Source organism: Apostichopus japonicus, chromosome 16 (assembly GCF_037975245.1).
Source record: "Apostichopus japonicus isolate 1M-3 chromosome 16, ASM3797524v1, whole genome shotgun sequence".
NCBI classification, from domain to species: Eukaryota; Metazoa; Echinodermata; class Holothuroidea; order Aspidochirotida; family Stichopodidae; genus Apostichopus; species Apostichopus japonicus.
In genome coordinates, this window is record NC_092576.1 from 19,466,500 (window position 1) to 19,486,442 (window position 19,943).

The 19,943-nt window shown below is 35.9% G+C and overlaps 2 protein-coding genes across 4 annotated transcripts; one reads left to right on the forward strand and one right to left on the reverse strand.

The window, feature by feature from the left end:
• Nucleotides 1-232: 232 nt before the first annotated feature.
• Nucleotides 233-13,451, forward strand: LOC139982752 (proline rich transmembrane protein 1B-like). Of its 3 annotated transcripts, XM_071995836.1 has the most exons (5): nucleotides 2,650-2,785; nucleotides 5,254-5,304; nucleotides 5,341-5,414; nucleotides 7,610-7,762; nucleotides 8,633-13,451. In XM_071995836.1, the coding sequence occupies exons 1-5, from the start codon at nucleotides 2,779-2,781 to the stop codon at nucleotides 8,762-8,764; spliced, it is 417 nt and encodes a 138-aa protein (XP_071851937.1). In that variant the 5' UTR covers nucleotides 2,650-2,778; the 3' UTR covers nucleotides 8,765-13,451. The 3 variants fall into 3 exon arrangements, with proteins under 3 accessions (XP_071851936.1, XP_071851937.1, XP_071851935.1); XM_071995835.1 differs by lacking the exon at nucleotides 2,650-2,785 and adding an exon at nucleotides 233-281 and having other exon boundaries at nucleotides 5,254-5,414; XM_071995834.1 differs by having other exon boundaries at nucleotides 5,254-5,414.
• On the reverse strand, nucleotides 10,965-19,325 carry LOC139982754 (trafficking regulator of GLUT4 1-like). The gene is made up of 4 exons (XM_071995840.1): nucleotides 19,253-19,325; nucleotides 13,627-13,655; nucleotides 12,143-12,274; nucleotides 10,965-11,108 (listed from the first exon to the last, which is right to left on the reverse strand). Exons 1-4 carry the CDS (start codon nucleotides 19,257-19,259, stop codon nucleotides 10,965-10,967), a joined length of 312 nt encoding a protein of 103 aa, XP_071851941.1. The 5' UTR covers nucleotides 19,260-19,325.
• Nucleotides 19,326-19,943: the final 618 nt, after the last annotated feature.

Genomic DNA, 19,943 nt, shown 5'->3' on the forward strand with positions numbered 1-19,943 from the left:
GAAGTTCCAAATACTTTTCAAGCTTCCTTTTAATTTTCCTTATTGGAATGACAATAACAATAGTTTACTTAACGCAACTACAATAACGTCTTCTCAAATGGAATCGTCGATACCATACTAGAAAAATACATTACCACTATATAGTTTCTTTTCAATCGTACTTACACATAACGATAACGTACCACGGCTGAATATAACATTCCTATAACACATTCGCAGCGTCACTGTTCTCACCAATTGGCAGGTTTTACTGAGTGCGAGGACATTATTCATTATGACTGGTAAGTTTGTAAATAAAAATGAAATAGTGAATAATTTGTTAACATTAAACTGTAGAAACCAAGTGTACTTACATACGTATGATACATAATTCATGCCATGTAACATTTACATACTTTTGCTTTGCCACTGGATAATAGTTAAGCGGAGAATTGCCCTTCAGACATATGACTCCTACACTACGGGAAAACAACTATGACGATGACGATTGCAGGACCGTTGACGGTTATTATGGTGATGATAATGACGGTACAAAGACGACTGCTATGACGATATTGATGACTATGACGATGAAGGTGACAATAACGATTACAATGCCGATAAAAGATGACTATGACGACGATCATGTCAATGACGACTACGATGACGATGACGATGACAATAGATTTAATGAATATTTTAATACGTAAAGCTTAACACTGTCTTCCTTTCAAGTGATAAAATGTCTTTTTTTATATTTTTGTGTTTATTTCTTGTCAAGGTGAGGAGCCTGTTCAGTAGTGGTGACATACAAGGTGCAGAGCAAGCGTCTCAAAGAGCTAAGTTGTGTTCGGCGATCTTTCTTGTCATTGGTATTGTTTGGATCGTTATTAACGTGATGTTTCGAGTTGCAGCTGCCGCCGCCTCCTCCTCCTCTTACTGCTAAGATTGATGTAGACGTATGGAAGACAATTAATATCTCATTATTCGCTCCTTTTTTTCTCTATCTTTTACATTTTATTTGTTATAAAATATACTATTCAGATGTTACATATTTGTTTCTTAAGCACACCGATTGAAGAAAGTAAATTTTAAAATGCTTTCGTTGATTCAAAATAGTTAGACTGAATGTGAATCAGATTATCCTTTATGACATAGTATTTAATAATAATAATGATATTTAATGTTAATGTTAAAACAGACAGAAAACTTCATTTGTACTTGAATGCAGAGAAAATAATACAAGGTAAAGATTGATTTTTTTCATGTCAACATCAGCTAAATATCAAAAATTAGGGCAACTTAAACCAAGGAAGCTAATTCATTTCTCAGTTACAGTCGAACATATTTCTATGAATTACATAGTTTTGTACAGAAAAAAATGATGTTATAATAATCCATGCTACCTTTACTGATGGGAGTCCCTTTATTTTCTTAACATTGAAATATGTTAATGTAACCAATCTGTCTGTGTGAATGATTATGTAGAACAGACGATACTGAAACCATCGAACAGGAACTTCAATGGAACAACAACAATTAAAAGGAATACTGCAGTAAACATTCAATATTCTCTTGTAAGTATTAGTTGTTTCCGAGCACTTCAAATAACATTTACGTTATGGATGACACGATGACTGGAGTAAACGATCGTAGATAGATAACTTTCGAAAACCCAGCCAGAAAATAGAACATTGTAAAAACTATTTACAGGATTACAAATGTTGTAACTAATTTTATCAATGACCAATTTCCAAGATGCCTTAATTGAGTTGACTTAGTCGTGATATTACAGAGAGTGAAAACTAATTCCAGAAAGATTCTCAATACATTTCAATGGTAGAAAGTTACCATTAGGAGTAAATATATCGTTAAAAAAGTCTTCATTTTTTATCCAATGTTGATAATCAAATGTTTTTTAACCCCTCCCCCCTTTACCTTTTTTACAGTACTATGTCATTTTTGTTTCCATGATCATTGACAAAAAGACTAGAGTTTATTGTTTTATTGGTATTTTATCTGTTTTTCTCTTTTTCAATGTGATGTATAGTTGCTGTAGTACTTGTAAACTTGTTTGTTATTACAGCGTTTTCTATGAATTAATTGATGGACGTGATAAACGAAGAAAGCGCAAAAACGGAAAAAATTTCTAATTAGAAAAACACACCAAATCATACGCAAAATGTGATTTAAAAAAAAAATAATATATATATATATATATATATATATATATATATATATATATATATATATATATAGATATATATACATATATATATATATATATATATATATATATATATATATATATATATATATATATATATATATATATATATATATATATATAGGGGGTTGTAATTATGGGTAAATCGTCATTTAAATATTCATTATACGTGACTAATATCATTAATACAAAAAAAGATAGGGAGAACGCCATCAATTATTGTGCTGTTCACCTTACTGTAAATTTGCCCTTTTGCTTTGTTCTTCATTTTTCCTTTTTACTCTGCTCAGTGAACTTTCAAAAGCTGAACAAAACTACTGAGTCAAGCATCCTTCAAACATCCTTATTGATACTTAAGGCAGTTAAAATAACGTTTCCTCGAACTGAATATTGAAAAGCGGATTTTATGACCAGACTAGACAATTACATTACCACTATATAGTTTCTTTTCAATCGTAATTTCAGATAACGATAACGTACCACGGCTGTATTTAGCATTCCTATAACACATTCACAACGTAAGCGTTCACAGCAAGTGGCAGGTTTTACTAAGTGGAAAGACATCATTCATCATGACTGGTAAGTTTGTAAATGATAAAGAGATAGTGAATAAGTTGTTAATATTATTAAATTTGAACTCCTTTATGAATACAATATCGCAACACTTTTTCATAATAGCTGATGAAACCAAGTTAACTTACATACGTATGATACCGAATTCATGTCACGTAATATTTACATATGGTTTATTACACACAATGGCGCACCTGTTAACGGCAAAGGCGAAATAACAATGACGAAGATGGTGACACTACAGAGTACAATGCCTATGAAAGATGACTATGACGAAGATTTTGTCAACGTCGACTACGATGATGATGACGGTGACGATGAATATAATTAATATTTTAATACGTAAATCGTAATGCACATGGATAGCCTGCAGACCACGTCTATCAAGCAGTGATGTCATACTTTATTGTACAAAAGAGGATGCTAACATTATTGCTTTTATTTGAATTGTTATGTGTTTGTATGTTGTACCAGGTATGGCTTAACTACATTGTATTTGTATGTATGGTTTAACTAGTATATTGAAAGCATGCAGGCCAATAACCATTCGTGTTGGTTATTTGTATAACAAGTATCCACCATCAATTTCTTCATACTATGAGACTTATTGAGTAGACAAAAAAGAGGGATGTGTTTTGTTGACTTAAACGCTGGAGGGGTCACTTCAGCATGTGCTTGTGAGCTGTGATAATCTGTTTCTGCTTGTCCTACGTATTTTGACTTAGTACTTTGGTTACACATACAAAAGTTTATACATAAAACGATATAACAAAGACACTTCATCAAAAAGTCCAAGAATTAAGTAATAAAAAGGGGAACAATGTTAAGATGATAGGATATAATAAAAAATACATCCACATATACAAAAAATAATACATAAAACGATATAAGAAACAGACTACAAAAAAAACATTCTAAGTGCTTGGATGGAATGTATAAAGTAGCATGGTAAATAAATGAGGGATCTGTTTTAGGACCCCTGTTATTCTAAATCTATGTAAACGATATTAAAAATGTTGTACCTGACGAGTCCTTAAGAGTTTTTGCTGATGACACAAACGTTTTTGTCCACGACAAAAACTGTACCAATATCGTGCTTAAAGCACAATCAACGTTAAGCAGTCTCAAAAATTGGTTTGATGCCAACAGACTTACCTTGAATCTTGGGAAAACTAACTTTACTATTTTCATGCCAAAGATAATGTTTCTCATTCGTGTCCAGAGCATTTTGTATTGAATAATACTAATATTTGTAAAACAGATTGCGTCAAATATCTTGGCCTTATGATTGATGATAAATTGTCATTCAAGCAACATATTGATGACCTTTGTAATTGTCTTGTTAAGTTTAATGGCATTTTCTATCGCCTCCGGGATTCGCTCACTCCCTCTGTAGCTATTCAGCTTTACTATTCACTGGTTCGTTCTAAGATTTCTTACGGTGCTGAAATTTATGGCATCCTACCAGTACTTTGCACAAAGACCTTGGTATTCTTAAGGTCAGCGACATTCATGTTCTCAAGATGTGTTCTTTTATTTATAAGTATATCAACAATATTCTCCCCCGTGTCTTTAGTGATATTGTTAATCCCTGTAATTCCGCGTATATTCGTAACAGTACGAGGAATAATACCCATTTTTCTGTTAGCAAACATCACTCGAAACACGGTAAATTACTCTTGAACAACTACTGCTGTAAAACCTGGAAACTGCTTTCAAATGATATAAAAACTGTTAAATCTTATGTAACGTTTAAGCGAAAACTTAAAGCCCACCTAATTGAAAACTACACTGACTGAGTATTGATTATCTCTACTCTTAATTGTTACCTTCTTTCTTCGTTTTCTTGTTATTTTTGGTCGCTAGCTCGATAAACTACTATTGTTTTTCTAGTGTCCTGTCTATACTATACCACTTTGTTCTATTGTTCTTATGTATAGACGAAATAAAAAATGAAATGAAATGAGTTACTGTAAACTTACGTTCGGTATATGGGGGGGGGGGGGTTGTTAGATTTATGCTCGATTTATGCAGGAGACTTTTAAGTTCAGTATACAAAGAGTGATTCTGAATACTGTAATAAATCTTATTTGCTATTTTTGTAAACTAAGTTCTTGCAGCAGCATTTACATTTTCTTAAAGTATATTGTAATCTAAATTGAATATAGCTGATGTGTATTTAAGAAACTTCGTTCTTCTTTCTTTGCTTTTTTACAATATAAAATGGTACCAGAGAGGCACTGTATAGATCACGTGTGCCAGGGTAGAATAATTAGTATCGGAAACATTTTCTTTAGAATTTTGGTTAAAGAGAGACACAACATAAGCCACACTAGATATAATATAATTTTCTTAATACCTTGATACATTGCAAGAAAAGGTCAAACTGTCGTCTCTGCACACTCCCAGTTCTAGGAGTAATAGGTTAACATATTCACGGAAACAATTTTACCACTCAACTTTATTTATTCTAGATCAACAGCCTCCTCCATATGATAACAAGTCGGGAATTCCGCCTCAACAAGGTTATCGGCCTCAACAAGGTTACCCGCCTCAACAAGGTTACCCGCCTCAACAAGGTTACCCGCCTCAACAAGGTCATCCGCCTCAACAGCAGCAACATGAAGTTACAGCGGTACGTATAGGACTGGTGTTAACTATGAAGAAAATGTAGGCAGCGCTGCAAGCAATAATTTTTTTTTTTAATTTTCTAATTGTATCTTTCAAAAGAATATTCAGAGGCAGATGTTCTAACGTTTGTTATTGGCAATATTGTTAAACATGATCACAGAATATTTCCAATTCATATCTCAATATACCAACCCACTATTTTATTATACAAAACTTATGATTTCCACAGCTTTATAAGTACGCTGCCGACCTTAGGACTTCTTTCAAATTTATGTACGAATTTTTCAAGCATACGTAATTATCAAAGGCAACAACGGAGAGCCAAACGTTTCGTACAATCGAAACCTAACTGATATGTCAACTTAAGCGTATTATATATCCATTAGGAGTTACACTTAGGCGTGGCATCAATTCACATGTCAAAGACAGAAAAGAGAAATAGATAGTTTTGGAACCTATAGGTGCCATACCTTTGAACATATAGCCGTGATAGTTTACTTGTCTTGATGAAGTACTTTAATCATAACAAGCGCAATACATTTTAACTTATATGTGAGATACGTTGAACATATTGGTGCATTTGTTGTAACATATAGGCGTGCTACTGTTACGATACTCTTGAATATATGTATACACATTAAGGTTTATGTCTTTTCTTCTCCTTCTCTGTCTTCGGCATGTTAGTTTCAAATATTACTCGCTAATAATTACGTAAGTCGCCATACTTCTGTTATACTATTAAAGGAATTGTCTGGTGTAAGATTTTGATACATTGTCCTTGTAGTTATTATTTTTCTCTTTCTAACCATATAAAAATTGTCCCAATTCGACGTTTTCTTCTTGTAGAAATCTGGTTTTCAAATTCACCAGTTTCTCACCAAAAGTACCGTTTGTTCGAACGCTTTAATATGGTGATTGACATAGTGCTTGCAAATAGGCAAACAGGCGACTTGAAGTTGGCACTCCCATTTCCGCAGCAAATAAACTCTCCCGTGTAAGCACATTGGATTGCCATATATATATAACGTACATACTCGCGAACGTATATCCTACGATGCCCAGTTGGTGTACTTGTATAGCGTTGCACATAGTACACTCACACTCAAACCACAGTTCATAAACTGTTCTTCGAAATCGCTGAAATAAAATTTATGGATCAAAATAACAGTAAGAGGAAACTTGAAAAGTATTCTTAACACCGAAAGATAAACTTGGCGGAATCGATGTCAGAGCAGAATGTAGCACCGAGAAGCTTAGGCTTCGCAGAACTGTCCGATTGTAAACGTTAGAGTAGCCTACACATGCGACGATTCTTCGCTCTGGAGCTGGATAGCGCGATGTATAAACAACGAAGAGTGTGCTGTTCAAACTTATCTTGTGTTACACAAAGACCATGAAACCACCGATCTAATACATATATGGCGGCTTAAGGAGTTTTTGAAAACATATCTAATTTATAAGAAATTTCACCGGAAATAAAGGAAGAAATTTATCTGTATACAAACGCGGTTTTTGTTGTGAGTACCGTATAGGTATTATGTACTGTACGAAGGGTGGGTTATGTCGCAATCTGCATTAGCATAGCTGACGTAACGTTCTGTACTGTTTAAATCTATTTGAAATGTCTATCCTTAACGATTAAAAAACGGTTTTTCTGTCAAATGCAACATTAGCGTTCTCATACTTTGACAACATGTTTGGAAAATTATTTATCATTTTGTAAGGTAACTTTTTTTGGGCCACCAGACAATCCTTTTAAATGCTGATATTAATGTAGACATTCCTACACATACTTGACATTTCTATACAGTTTTCCACAATCATGGAACGTTTGGCTCTCCTTTCAAAACAACAACAACGGGATTGAAACCTATGTAATCTATAGTTTGCTTTATTGTAGTCCTGGGCTCAATATGGTTATAAATGAAGCTGATTGGCATTTTCTTACTCCATACCAGCACAACACGGGCGGGTACATGATTTGAACATGGAGGAATGTGGCCCTGGTGTAGTTTAAAGCGAGCTGGAATATGGGAAGAGTGTGTGCATGAATATTATCCAACATTGGTTATTTATGACATCATAACACCGTTACAGACATGACACTGTTATGATATACTAATGGCCGATAGTAGGCTACCCCGATGTGATTCTGTTACATGTATAGTTTGCTAATCTTGCTTTATTTCCCGTATATAGATCAACACTGTCGCTGCCGCCACACAGCCTGCTCCTGTCACAATTGTTCGTACAACCCAGGTACAACCCAATGACTACTTGGTATTTGCAATTCTGGTCACCATTTTCTGTTTCTGGCCTACTGGTATCGTGGCTATTGTATTTGCAGCTAAAGTAAGTATTTTATGAGGATCATTGCCATTCTAGCATATTTCTGGCTAGTACAGAATGATCAGATTTATAACCCTATGTTTGGTTTCCTACATTAAATACCTCCAGTGTTGCACCTAAATATGCTAGGAAAAATGGTCACCCATTGCTCAAACACTTTACTGCCACCCTCGGGAGGTATCACTAACACATCTGTAGTTGTCACCTTTAACATGAAAATGTCTTAAAAGGTCCGACCCTCTCATCTCCCACCGCTTCCTAAAAACTTTAGCAAACCTTTATTACATGTGAATCACTCTTCATTACCAGTTCAATAGTAATATAATCCCATATGATCCAATTATATATTAATCCGCTGGCGAATAGTATGGTGTCATCATTTCATTTTTGGAAAAAGGAACCTGAAAATTGGCCCCTAAAACCAGCCTGTTTTTGTTTTTGTTTTTGTGAAACTGGTAGTAGGAGGGGAAGATTGGTTAATGCAGGAGCGTAGTCTACCTTCGTAGTGTCATGGGGGGGGTTGCAAATTTTCTTTGAATGTTATTATATTGATACATGATTTTTCATTTTTCAAAATAGTGTCATCATCGTTATCATTTTAACCACCATTTGTTTTTACGACTTTGCGTGCGTGTGTTATATATATGTACGGCATCTACCAGACAGTTTTTAAGGGGGGGGGGGGGAGGTACATGTTCGCATCATAATTGTAGCTACGGCCCTGTGTGATATTAATCATATAAAGCAGATCCATCATAGTACGTGTGTGCAGGTATGCGCAGGTATATCATATCTCAGTGAAAGCTATACCCGTCTTCCTTTTCAAGTGATCAAATGTCTATTTATATCTTTTCATGTTTATTTCTTGACAAGGTGAGAAGCCTTTTCAGTAGTGGTGACATACAAGGTGCCGAGCAAGCCTCTGCAAGCGCTAAGTTGTGGACGAAGATCTCCCTTGGTATCGGTATTGTTTGGATCACTGTTTACGTGATAATTCAATTATAAACATCATCGTCGGCGCCGCCACTACAGCCGCCACCATCTCCGCCTTTGACTACTAATATTGATGGAGACGTACGGAAAGACAAATCTCTTCATTTGCTCTTTTTTTTCTTTGATATATCAAATTATAAACATCGTCGCCGCCGCCATCGTCTACTCCTCCTGATGACGTACGGAAGGACAAAGAATATCTCATTATTCGCTCTTTTTTCTCTCTCTTTCTCTTTTCATTTTTATTAAACTATACTACTCAGATGATACATATTTGTTTCTTAAAGCAAAACAAATGATTAAAGTTAATTTAAAATAATGTTGTTGATTCAAAATAGTTAGACTGAATATGAACCAGGTTATCTTTTTGACGATCTTTTCAAATAGCGATATTTCTAATATTTGGTGTTAATGATTTCTTTTACCATTATAACTGAGTGTCCTCAGATAAAATAGTAATCGGTCTTAACTCATTTGATCAACTCTATACACATCGGCACCGTCAGGGCACAACATAATGTACTCTATTTTCAAACACGATGTCTTCCAGAATCCCCTACAAATCTGTAAGCAGCCATATACTTCATTCTAACAACTTCCCTATGTACAGTATATCTTAAGTCATTGCCCTATAAACCGCTATCATTTCATATTCAGAACTTGAGAACATAAACAGACGTACACCATTCTAATAATTTGTATATGACTGAAGTCATCGAATGCCCTTTGCACCGTGGTTATGTACCGAAGTGTACTGTGGTCGGTCTTTTTTTGGCTCTTTGTTGTTCATATAACAAACAATCAATCTAAAAAGAAAAATTCATTTGTACTTGAAGGTAAAGAAAAATAATGGAAGTAAGAGTTTAACATTTTTTTATGTGAACATCAGCTAAAAAGAAAAATTAAGTTCAGTTCAATCAAGGAAACTAATACCCTCTTCAGTTACAGTCCAACATATTTCTTTGAAATACACATTTTTGTAAAGATTTTTTTTTTATAATCCATGCTACCTTTACTGATGGGAGACCCTTTATTTTCTTACCATTGAAATATATTAATGTTAATATCTGTCTGTGTGAATGTTTATGTAGAACAGAAGATACTGAAACCAAAAATTAGAACTACAAGGACAATGCATCCAAATCTTCTACCAGACAATTCCTTTAATCTATGCAACTTGTCGGTAAGAAGGTGGGGGGGGGGTGGAGAGTAGAAAGGAATACCGTCATAGAATATGATCCTTTTACACTGAAGTGAGGTGAAATCTTAAGTGATGGGCTTGACGAAAAGCTCTGAAAATGGGATTTTCCTACAGATGGATTGTGTGTAAGGCAAATCCTGTGAGATAAGACTAATAAAGGATTTGATGAGGGTGTTGTAATCGGTCACAAACAGAATGCGGACTTGTAATTTTATAAGTGCCCATAGTTTTATCTGCTAGCCCTAAAAATGCCCTGTACGATAAGCTGTAGAGGTTAAATGACGTTCAAGAAATATCCAGTTACATAGATGTTCATAATCACGTGGGTCGGTGCAAATGAGTTTCAGTCTGCCTCAATTATTTGCAGACTTTAAGTACTATAATTCTTAAGACTACGTGGTTGAAAGCTCTGTAAATGTAAATGCACGTAAATATCAGTAGGCTTATCCTAATCAAACTATCCATATTTACCAGTACATCCACAAAATCAAGTTTTTGGAGTTTAGACACTTCGGTGGAAAACTTTATATTGTCATGGAATGAATAAACAGTTCAAGTAAGTTAATTGCGCGTTTCTCAGCGACCGTTTAGCCCGACAAAAAAATATCGTCACTGTTTGTGTAATAATGTTATGTAAGTGGAAACACAGATATCACTTCCTGGTCCGATTAACTTTACACTTGGTAGATATGGGCCTGGGTATGAGTTGTAGAGCCTGCATGACGAATGACGTCATATATGGTCTAAGGTCAAACGTCAAAGAACCAAATATCACGTATTCTCGTAAGCCAAAATAACTACAGTAACTATAATGACTATACATAACCATCTGAGTAATATACAAATAACCAAAATAAAACTGATCTTGAACTATGGAACAGAGACATGGTATACGGAGCAGTTTTCTTTTTCTCCCTCAAACCAGATTGGGTCGGTTTGAAAGTTTACTTGCGGTTTGGACAATTCCAAACTTGCCCACGTCCCCCCAGTCTCTTCATGCGGCATCAAGTTTTAAGTACCCATGGCAATGTTAAGTATAACAGAGATTGTTATCAAGATTAAACCAATAACAAGAGAAATCAAAGACAACTTTTTTGCTATTGCTGCAGCGTCTTGGGCCCCATCTAGATCCCCACGGTTGAAAAGATCTTTGACCTGAAAAAAACAGAGGATAGTAGTGCATGAAGAAAGTTATAAACAGAATATTAAAAGAAAAGTCCAGGTCAAAATTTGATATGTTAAAGAGGAACATAATCTACGCACTCTAGTTAAATTTGCATTTAATTCCTTTGCACCGTTTTTGAGATATTGACAGTTGAAGTTGCCACCTTTGTTACCAAAAGTGAAATTGGAGCAAACTGGTGTGACGTCATAGTTACACAATAATGTTTTGACCTGGACTATTCTTTTAAAGGTGCAAGAACGCGTCTGGTTTAATGAGCTTTCCATGTGTCATAACAACGACAAACCATTTTGAGTGACTTCCTCTTTCGTCTGTGCCTTCCATGACTCTTTAACAATCGATAGGTTGAGAAAGCTAATCGATTCTTTCAATTAAAAGTCAACATCAATCAATATATTGAAAACGATATAGGGCAGGAGAAAAACGTAACTCTTTTGGCTTTTATGCTTGCCAAATCCAAATACTTGAATAATGCATTGCTTTCATTAGATTTTATGACTAAATATATTCATTATAGTTAATGAGAGATATATACTCGAGTCACTGGGTTATAGTAGCTTATATTTTACCTTTGACCGAGTGACGTGCCCATGATTCCAAAGGTGGTCGGGGGGAGGAGGCAAACTTAAAATTTTGCACCATCTGATCTAAGTATATGGGGCTGAACTTTCACCGAAGTACCAAAGGCGTATACAAGATTTAATAATGTAGCGGGGATACCCTCTGATCATTGAAGGCGACATTTATGTTAGGTGGCCTCCCCCATAGATTTGTTTTGTCACTCTAGATGTCGAGTATTGCATTCTGATGTATGCTAAGATTATACTTTAAAGCTATAAGTAGCTCTTAACAGAACAAAAGTATACTACAAAATACCGTAAAGAACTCGTGCATGTCCTCTAGTCGCAACCTTATACTGCAGGATTTTTGCAATAGATAAGTAAATTTCTTGACAGGCGTTATTCATTTCGTAGAGTATAAGGATGAAAACGGATAAATCACTTACTCTGCTAGAAAACACAATCGCTGCGATACCAGTGGGAAGGAAACAGCATATCGTTACAAAAATAGCCAGAGCCATGTAATTATTAGGCTCAACTTGAGCATCACGAGGGATAGTTACCGTGGTTGGAATCACCTAGAGAAAATACATAATTTATCATTGGTTAAGAGACACAGTTTTGTCATTTATTGTGATATAATGTATGTAAACTTACCGCGATACTGATTTAATTTCAAACATTGAGGTGAGATACACTCTGATGTAAGCTTCATGTTGAAACATTGTTAACATTGAGCAAAGATAAGAACGTTTGTAATGTAACGTTTGTAATGGTAACACATGCATGCATGATCATTATACAACGTGATTATCGTGAATGTTTAACAGTCATATTCATTGTGTAGCCTAACAGACAGAATTTATTACAAATGCAGGCTTTATAAAATCCAACAATTTCTCAAAGGGGAAAATCCCCCCCCCCCCACTCCCTAACTTTCACACATCCAACCCCAACCCTTGGTTCAATTATAAAATCATCAGGTCGTTTGGTTTTACTGTTTTGTCTTACTACTACAACTGTACAGTTAAGTGATACAATTGATCTTTTTCATCTCTTACATCAGCTTTAATAAATAAACCTTCGTCGATGTGTATGTACATCAACTCACCAGGTCGTTTTATGTTATTTATTATTATTATTAATGTATAATAGCTTTGTTAAATATCCGACTTCCTAATGTTTTAGAACTTTTACTCTTTAAGAAATCGTTTTATTTATAGAACAGCCCCTTTTTGTAAACTGGTAAAGACAGCTTCTCAGATTCTTTGTTGAAGCTTCTTGATAATTTTGATAACTTTTGTAACGCTTTTTATGTTTTCACTATTAACTTAGTCTCATAAGCTTTTATATGTCTTAACCTGTATTTTGATGTTTTGTCTTATTGTTATATTTTTATCCTATTTATAAATTTCTCTGTAAACTTATACTGGAATAAAGAAATGAAAAAATGAATCACAGCTGAATCACACAAAACTTCTTGGATGCACATTTAAATATGATTGTTTTGGGTTTTTTTCTTGCTCTCTTTAAATTCAATATCGTTCAATTGTCTACAACTTCCTATTAACACCTAATATCTACTCACACATGCATGTCACATACTAACCCCTGCCCTGCCATGCTGAGTAATACAATTAATTTGTTTCATCTATTACATCAACTTTAATAAAGAAACCTTCGTGGATGTGTATGTACGTAAACTCACCAGGTCGTTTTAAGTTATTTATTATTATTGTTAATGTATAATTGCTTTGTCAAACATCCGACTTCCTGAATCACAGCTGAATCACACAAAACTCCTTGAATGCGTATTTAAATATGATTTGTTTGGGGTTGTTTTGCTCTCTTTAAATGCAATATCGTCCAATTGTCTACAACTTCCTCTTAACACCTACTTTCTACTAACACATGCATGTCACATACTTACCCCTGACTTGCCTTGCTGAGGATTTGGATCTGAAAATAACAAGAAAAGCTACTAATGTTTAAACTGGCGGAGATTGAACGAGATATAAATTGTCCAGTGTAATCGTTAATACAAATGGAGGTTGGGTGTGGGGGGGGGGGGAAGTATCTGTCAGGCAAGGGGATGGATAAAGAATTGTAACGGAGAATGGGGGAAGGTCAAGGGGATAGATAAAGAACCGTTACGGAGGACAGGGGAGGGACAAGGGTATGGATAAGGATCCGTAACGGGAAATGGAAGGGAGAAGGGGTGGATAAGGAACCGTAACGGAGAATGGAGGGGGACAAGGCGAGGAATGAGGAACCGTAACGGAGAATGGAGGAGGGAAAATGGGATGCATAAGGAACCATAGCGGAGGACAGGGGAGGGACAAGGGGATGGATACGGAACCGTAAAGGAGGATGGGGGAGGGACTAGAGGAGGAATGAGGAACCGTAACGGTGAGTGGGGGAGGGACAAGGGGATGGATAAGGCACCGTAACGGAGAATAAGACGGACATTGGATGGATAAAGAGAGATGCATACGACTCTACCGGGCAACAAGACTGTTGTCAGGATCTTGGAAAATACAATATATCTTATATATTACATTAAATACCGCCGCGGTATACATTCGACAACGTAGTGATTCTACAACAACCAGTAGACACTGAATCCAATATTAATTGATCAATTAATTAATGTTGCTTTCGGACGATGAGTTGTGGTAAAGCCTTCCTTCCAACCTAATTATTATGAAAGGAAAATATGCTAGAACTAAGTAGGAAAAGGATTGGGGTAAGAAGGCACCTTAAGCTCGGAAGTCCATTCTTCACGCACTGTAAAAGCTTCTAAAGAAGGGGAACGTACCGTAACTTTGTTTGGGATATTTAAGGATATGGTGTATGTATACTTTGCTAACCGAGAGTATATTTTATCGTTCTACTTCGGAGCCGGTTTGATGGAATTATTGTTATGATGAAACAGAAATAGGTCTTGACCAACAAATACTACCATTGTCTAGGTATATTACCATCACATAGTATACATATGTGTATCTGAGGTTAACATTCATACAATTCAGTTACATGATATTATCAGTATTCTAGTAACTCTTCATATTATCAGCGATCTGTTCCTGGCTACTAAGTCATCCTTGACATGAAAGGCGGGGGAATTAAATGACAACCAGATCATCTAACCGATGCAGTCCCGATGAGGTGCACATGGGTACGTTTCTACACCCCTCCTCTTTTGTGAAAACCAGGCCGAAAAGTGTCCATTTTGCTATTAAGAGTGTACCTTTTTGTAACTGTTGTAATATTATAAAGTGCTCATGCACTCTCACCAATGACAACATATATTTTCTGCTATAATGCTTAAAGGGGCGTGGTCGTCATGAAATATCGACAGCAATTTATTTTTCAATTTTCTCATTGGTTTAAGGTTTGTTGCCAAACAAAAATGTTCATTGTGATGTAAGAGCTTTTAAAATAAGAAAAAATAAATTCGTTTTCAGTATTCAATGTCAAGCTTTTAAAGTTTTTAAATATATATACTGCAGTATTTTAAATTATTACACTATGCGCAAAGATCGGTAGTGACTGGTTAGATGGATTCTACTTTAACTAAAAGAGAAGTATAAATGGTATCTGACCACTAATTTCCAAGAAGCCTGCCGACGACATGTGTGCAAAACGCAGGCGTTGTTGCCACAGCGGCAATATGAAGTGCATGCGCTACATATGCACAGTCCTCATCGCACTGGATCTGGATCTGGAGTGATACTACTCAACTCTCCTAAAAGGGGTAAAACGAGTAGGGTGGTGCAGACTTGTTTAAGCTGTGATTGGTTTCTGGCTGTAGTGTTGGGCGACAGCCGCTTTGAAGTTATTCTTGTCCTCGATTTCTTTGATGTGTTGTGGGAGGGCGTTCCAGTCTATTAGTTTTTTTGGCATGAATGAACATTTTAAACAGTTTTTGTTGCAGGGAATTTGAATGTAAGATCCGTGTCTTGAAGAGCGGACGACCGGGCGCAGAATTGTTTGCGTTGGTATGGCAAGGCGACCCGATTGGGCTTGGTGTAATATGCAGACTCTAGTCACTCTTCTTCTTTCCTCCAACGGTTCCCATTTCAGTTCTTGTTTCATGTGTGACACACTGCTAGTCCTTCTGTAATCGGCGGTTACGAACCGAGCACCCCTGTTTTGAACGGATTCTAGTTTCTCTTTAAGTTCTTTGGTTGACGGATCCCATACAGATCCACAGTACTCCATTGTTGGTCGCACTAAAGATTTGTATGCTAAGTTTTTGACCTGTTTTGAGCATGAATGTAAGTTTCTCTTTATAAACCCTAGGGTTCTGTTTGCCTTTGCAGCAGTATAATTTACGTGTGAGTTCCATGACCAATTTGACGTAAGTGTTACCCCAAGGTAAGGGTATTCTTTCTTTTCAGCCAACTCTGTATTATTAAGTGTGTATATGAATTTTTTGGGAGATTTTGAATGAGTCACTCTCAGAACATAACACTTTTGGGCATTAAATGCCATTTGCCACTTTGACTGCCATGCAGTGAGCACATCTAAGTCCTTTTGTGACATGCCAGCATCCTCAGGACCGGATACTTTTCTGAACACGATGCAATCACCTGCAAAGAGTTTCACACTAGATGTTAAGTTCTGAGGCAAGTCATTAATAAACACTAGGAAGTCCATGGGTCCCGTAACTGTTCCCTGAGGAACACTAGATTTCACATCTACCCATTATGAACATTTACCATCTATCACTACTCGCTGTTTTCTTTGAGTGAGGAATGCTTCTGTCCAATTAAGTGCTTTTCCCCTTATACCATAACGATCAAGTTTGAGAAGTAATCTGCGATGTGGAACCTTGTCAAACGCTTTCGCGAAATCCTTAATAATCATGTCCACCTGATGTTTTTGGTCTAAGAGACAAGCTATCTCATGAGTTGTATTTATCAGCTGTGTCTCACATGAGTGGTTTCTACGAAAGCCGTGTTGATTTTCGCACAAAATTTGGTGTTTATCCAGGTGTTGCATGACATTTGATTTCAGTATGTGTTCGAATATTTTACTCGCAACAGACGTCAGGTTCACCGATCTATAGTTGGATGGTACAGTACGGTCCCCTTTTTTAAAAATGGGAGTTATGTTTGAAATCAACCAGTCTGTTGGTACTACAGCTGTATCTAATGAAAGTTGAAAAATGATTTTGACTGCTGATCTCTTCTGCTGTTGTTTTGAGATATTTGGCTGAAATTCCACGTATTTCGCGGAACCTTTCCCACTCCTCAGGAGTGTTACTCTTGACCGCTCTGTTATATGCTCCTTGCTTTTTTCTTTGATGGCGTTTAATTTGAGATGTTATCCAAGGTGATGTTTTCTTACCCCTAACTATTTTTGAGGGAACATGTTTCTCCTCTGAGGCCAAAACTCTATCTTTGATCTCATTCCAAAGATTATCTGCATCGGTCACAGATAAATCTCTACTGGCGAAATCATCACTTATTTTCTGTGCGTCCGCCTTCAAATCTTCAGTATTTGCTCTCTGATAGAGGTAGATCTTCCTAGGACGCTGGTTAGACCTTTTAACAGAGGTGTTTAACACAATAGATACAATCCCGTCGTGGTCACTGATACCAGGAATCGGAACCCGAATCGGAACCGTTGTTGTGTATGCTGTAAGTGTGTGTGTGCAGACTTACATAACAGGCAACCAGTTGACAACTCACCTTCAGTATATAACACTACATTCAGTACCACCACCGAAACATTCGCTCCAACGTATATTTTGTGGATTTCGAAAAAAAACCGTCTTTGAAAATTACAAACAAAGATGTCAACTGAACTAGCGTTACAATCATCATTGTATTCACAATTTTCCGGTGGAGACCCTTCATGTTGTATTACGACAGCTCAATAGGGCCATGATAGTTTTTTTTTCCGACTATTTTTGTCGATTTTTTTAGTTAAAAATTCGTATTTCTGAGTTACAAGTTTGTTTTTCTGACTTCTTTTTTTCGTTTTACTGGCTTTCTGTTTCGTTTTCAGAGTTTTGTTTTTCCTTTTTCAGACTTTGTTTTTCGATTTTCAGACTCTTATTTTCGTTTTTCAGACTTTTTTTCTTGACCCTGTACCGTTGGTGCAGTATGTATAATGTGCTACTGTCACGTAGAAATATCTTGTTTGGTATGTGCCGGACAGAGGATGTAATGAAGCTATGACTAACGAGTAAGCCGACATCTACAGACGATCGACTCACCGTTTACCAGCATGGAACCAAAATGAATGGAAATGAATGCATGGAACTCATATATGATTTTAAATTTGAAACGCAGTTTGCCTCAAACTTGCCTTATCAGAAAAACGAACAAAAAACGAAAAAGTTTAAATACCCGAGCCTGCAATAAAATGTAGGCAATTGCTCCCTAGACAAGCTAGCAGTCATTACAGCAGTACTTTTACAGTGATCGTAGACAGGCGAAGCGTTTGACTTTCCTAGTAACAACGCAAATGCAAAAACATTGCAAGTATAGGCTAGGCAAAGTCGGAAAACGGAGAGGGGGGGTAGGAAAAACGGGAGGAAAATTTCAGAGAACCAAACAAAAAAACTCAGAAAAACAGGGGGAAAAATACGAGAAAAAAAAGAGCAGAAGGACAACAAAAAAAAGTCAGAAAAACGATTTTTATTTATTTTTTATTTTTTATCATGGCTCTATTGAGCTGCCGTAATTTATAGACCCTTGCGTTGAAAAAAAAAAATGTTTTCAAGAAATAACTTCTATATCTATGCAGGTGGGCCAAGATACCTGCCCGCTGGCTGTTACGTTACATGGCATCTTACTATAAATGTGAGAGTTTCTAATAGGACTCATTTATCAGAGACATTTTGAGATAACTTTTGTTGTTTGTTCGCTTAATCAAAATTAGAAGAAATAACTTCTTTATTCGTGCAGGTGGGCCACGATAACTGCCCACTGACTGTCGCGTTAAATGGTACCTTATTGTACATGTGAGGGTTACCTATAGGACTCATTTATCAGAGACATTGTTGAGGTACCTTCTGCTGCTTGTTCGCTCAATCAAAATTGGAAGGGTGTGTAAAATCTCAGTGCAGGGTGCCCCTATAATTTGTTGCTTTAATTAAAGCTACTTCTGTTTTCGATAAATTTCGATTGAAAAATTAATTTCAGGTTAGTTTTAATGCTTATTAACATTTAAAGATATAACATTTGCGATCAAGTGATTGAAAGAGTAAAATGTAAGTTTTCAAACAATGGTCATTACAGCTTAAAGTTCCCTAAAACTTTGACGTTTTTGGATGTCGATGAAAAAAGTCTTTCATATATGCAGATTCTGATTATATTAGCTTACATATCTGGAATCACAAGACTATACTCAAAGCGGTTACACAACTCAGATGATGGAAGAACCCTATTCCTCTCACTGCCTGCGTTGTTTTTATCAAACTTGTTTTCAACAAATGAAACACAACGCATGCAAGTAATAACAGTTTTATCATATTGTTGACCAATGTATTATATAGCTTTAGACTTATTTCCATACAAGGAATTTAAGTTGTTACTCACCAGACATCACGGGAACGTTTTCAGGCAAAGAGTACAAGCTGCTGTTAGTATGTTTAATTTCGTTGTGAACTAGTTTACATAGTGAGTGGTTTAAATATATTTAGGATTATCTTGCTGGCGGCAAATTAGTGAGTCTTATTAAACAAAACGGAAATGGAAAGGGGAAGTATTAACAATGTCGTAGTATGCCGGCTATTCATTGTAAAATATCAACTACGTCACTTCCTCTTCGGCAGAAAAAATGGTGTTCGTGAGACATTGAGGGAAGAACTTTCAGGTAACCAATAAGATATTTACAACGAATTTCAAAATCTGTTGGTACCAGACTTGATCTTTATACTGCTAGAGAAGAAAGGTAAATGTCGAAATCATGCTTCTTTGATTTACCATAAATCGCCCATGAAACGATGGAACTACATGTATGAAATACAAAATGTTATAACCCCAAATTTGATGGTATCATACAACATTGTTCACCTCACAACTGGCGGTTCTATACACATTATTACATCCCAAATTCTATAATTTGAATTATTGTTATATCTCTAATTCGAATTCGTGATGTATCTCTAGTTCTTTTGGATATCTCTAATTCGAATTATTGATATTTCTAATTATTTTGGTACCTCGAATATAATTTAGTATTTATTTATTTCGAATTTGGATTCGAGAACTCTTTTCTTGATATCTC

What these genes read in the sequence shown, in the direction of transcription:
- LOC139982754 (XM_071995840.1), bottom strand. An exon ending in CTCAGCAAGGCAAGTCAGGG is followed by an intron (nt 12,275 to 13,626) that starts GTAAGTATGTGA and finishes TATTTTCTCTAG; the next exon opens with GTGATTCCAACCACGGTAAC. An exon ending in CGATTGTGTTTTCTAGCAGA is followed by an intron (nt 11,109 to 12,142) that starts GTAAGTGATTTA and finishes TGTTTTTTTCAG; the next exon opens with GTCAAAGATCTTTTCAACCG.
- LOC139982752 (XM_071995835.1), top strand. An exon ending in AGCAACATGAAGTTACAGCG is followed by an intron (nt 5,415 to 7,609) that starts GTACGTATAGGA and finishes TCCCGTATATAG; the next exon opens with ATCAACACTGTCGCTGCCGC. An exon ending in CTATTGTATTTGCAGCTAAA is followed by an intron (nt 7,763 to 8,632) that starts GTAAGTATTTTA and finishes TTTCTTGACAAG; the next exon opens with GTGAGAAGCCTTTTCAGTAG.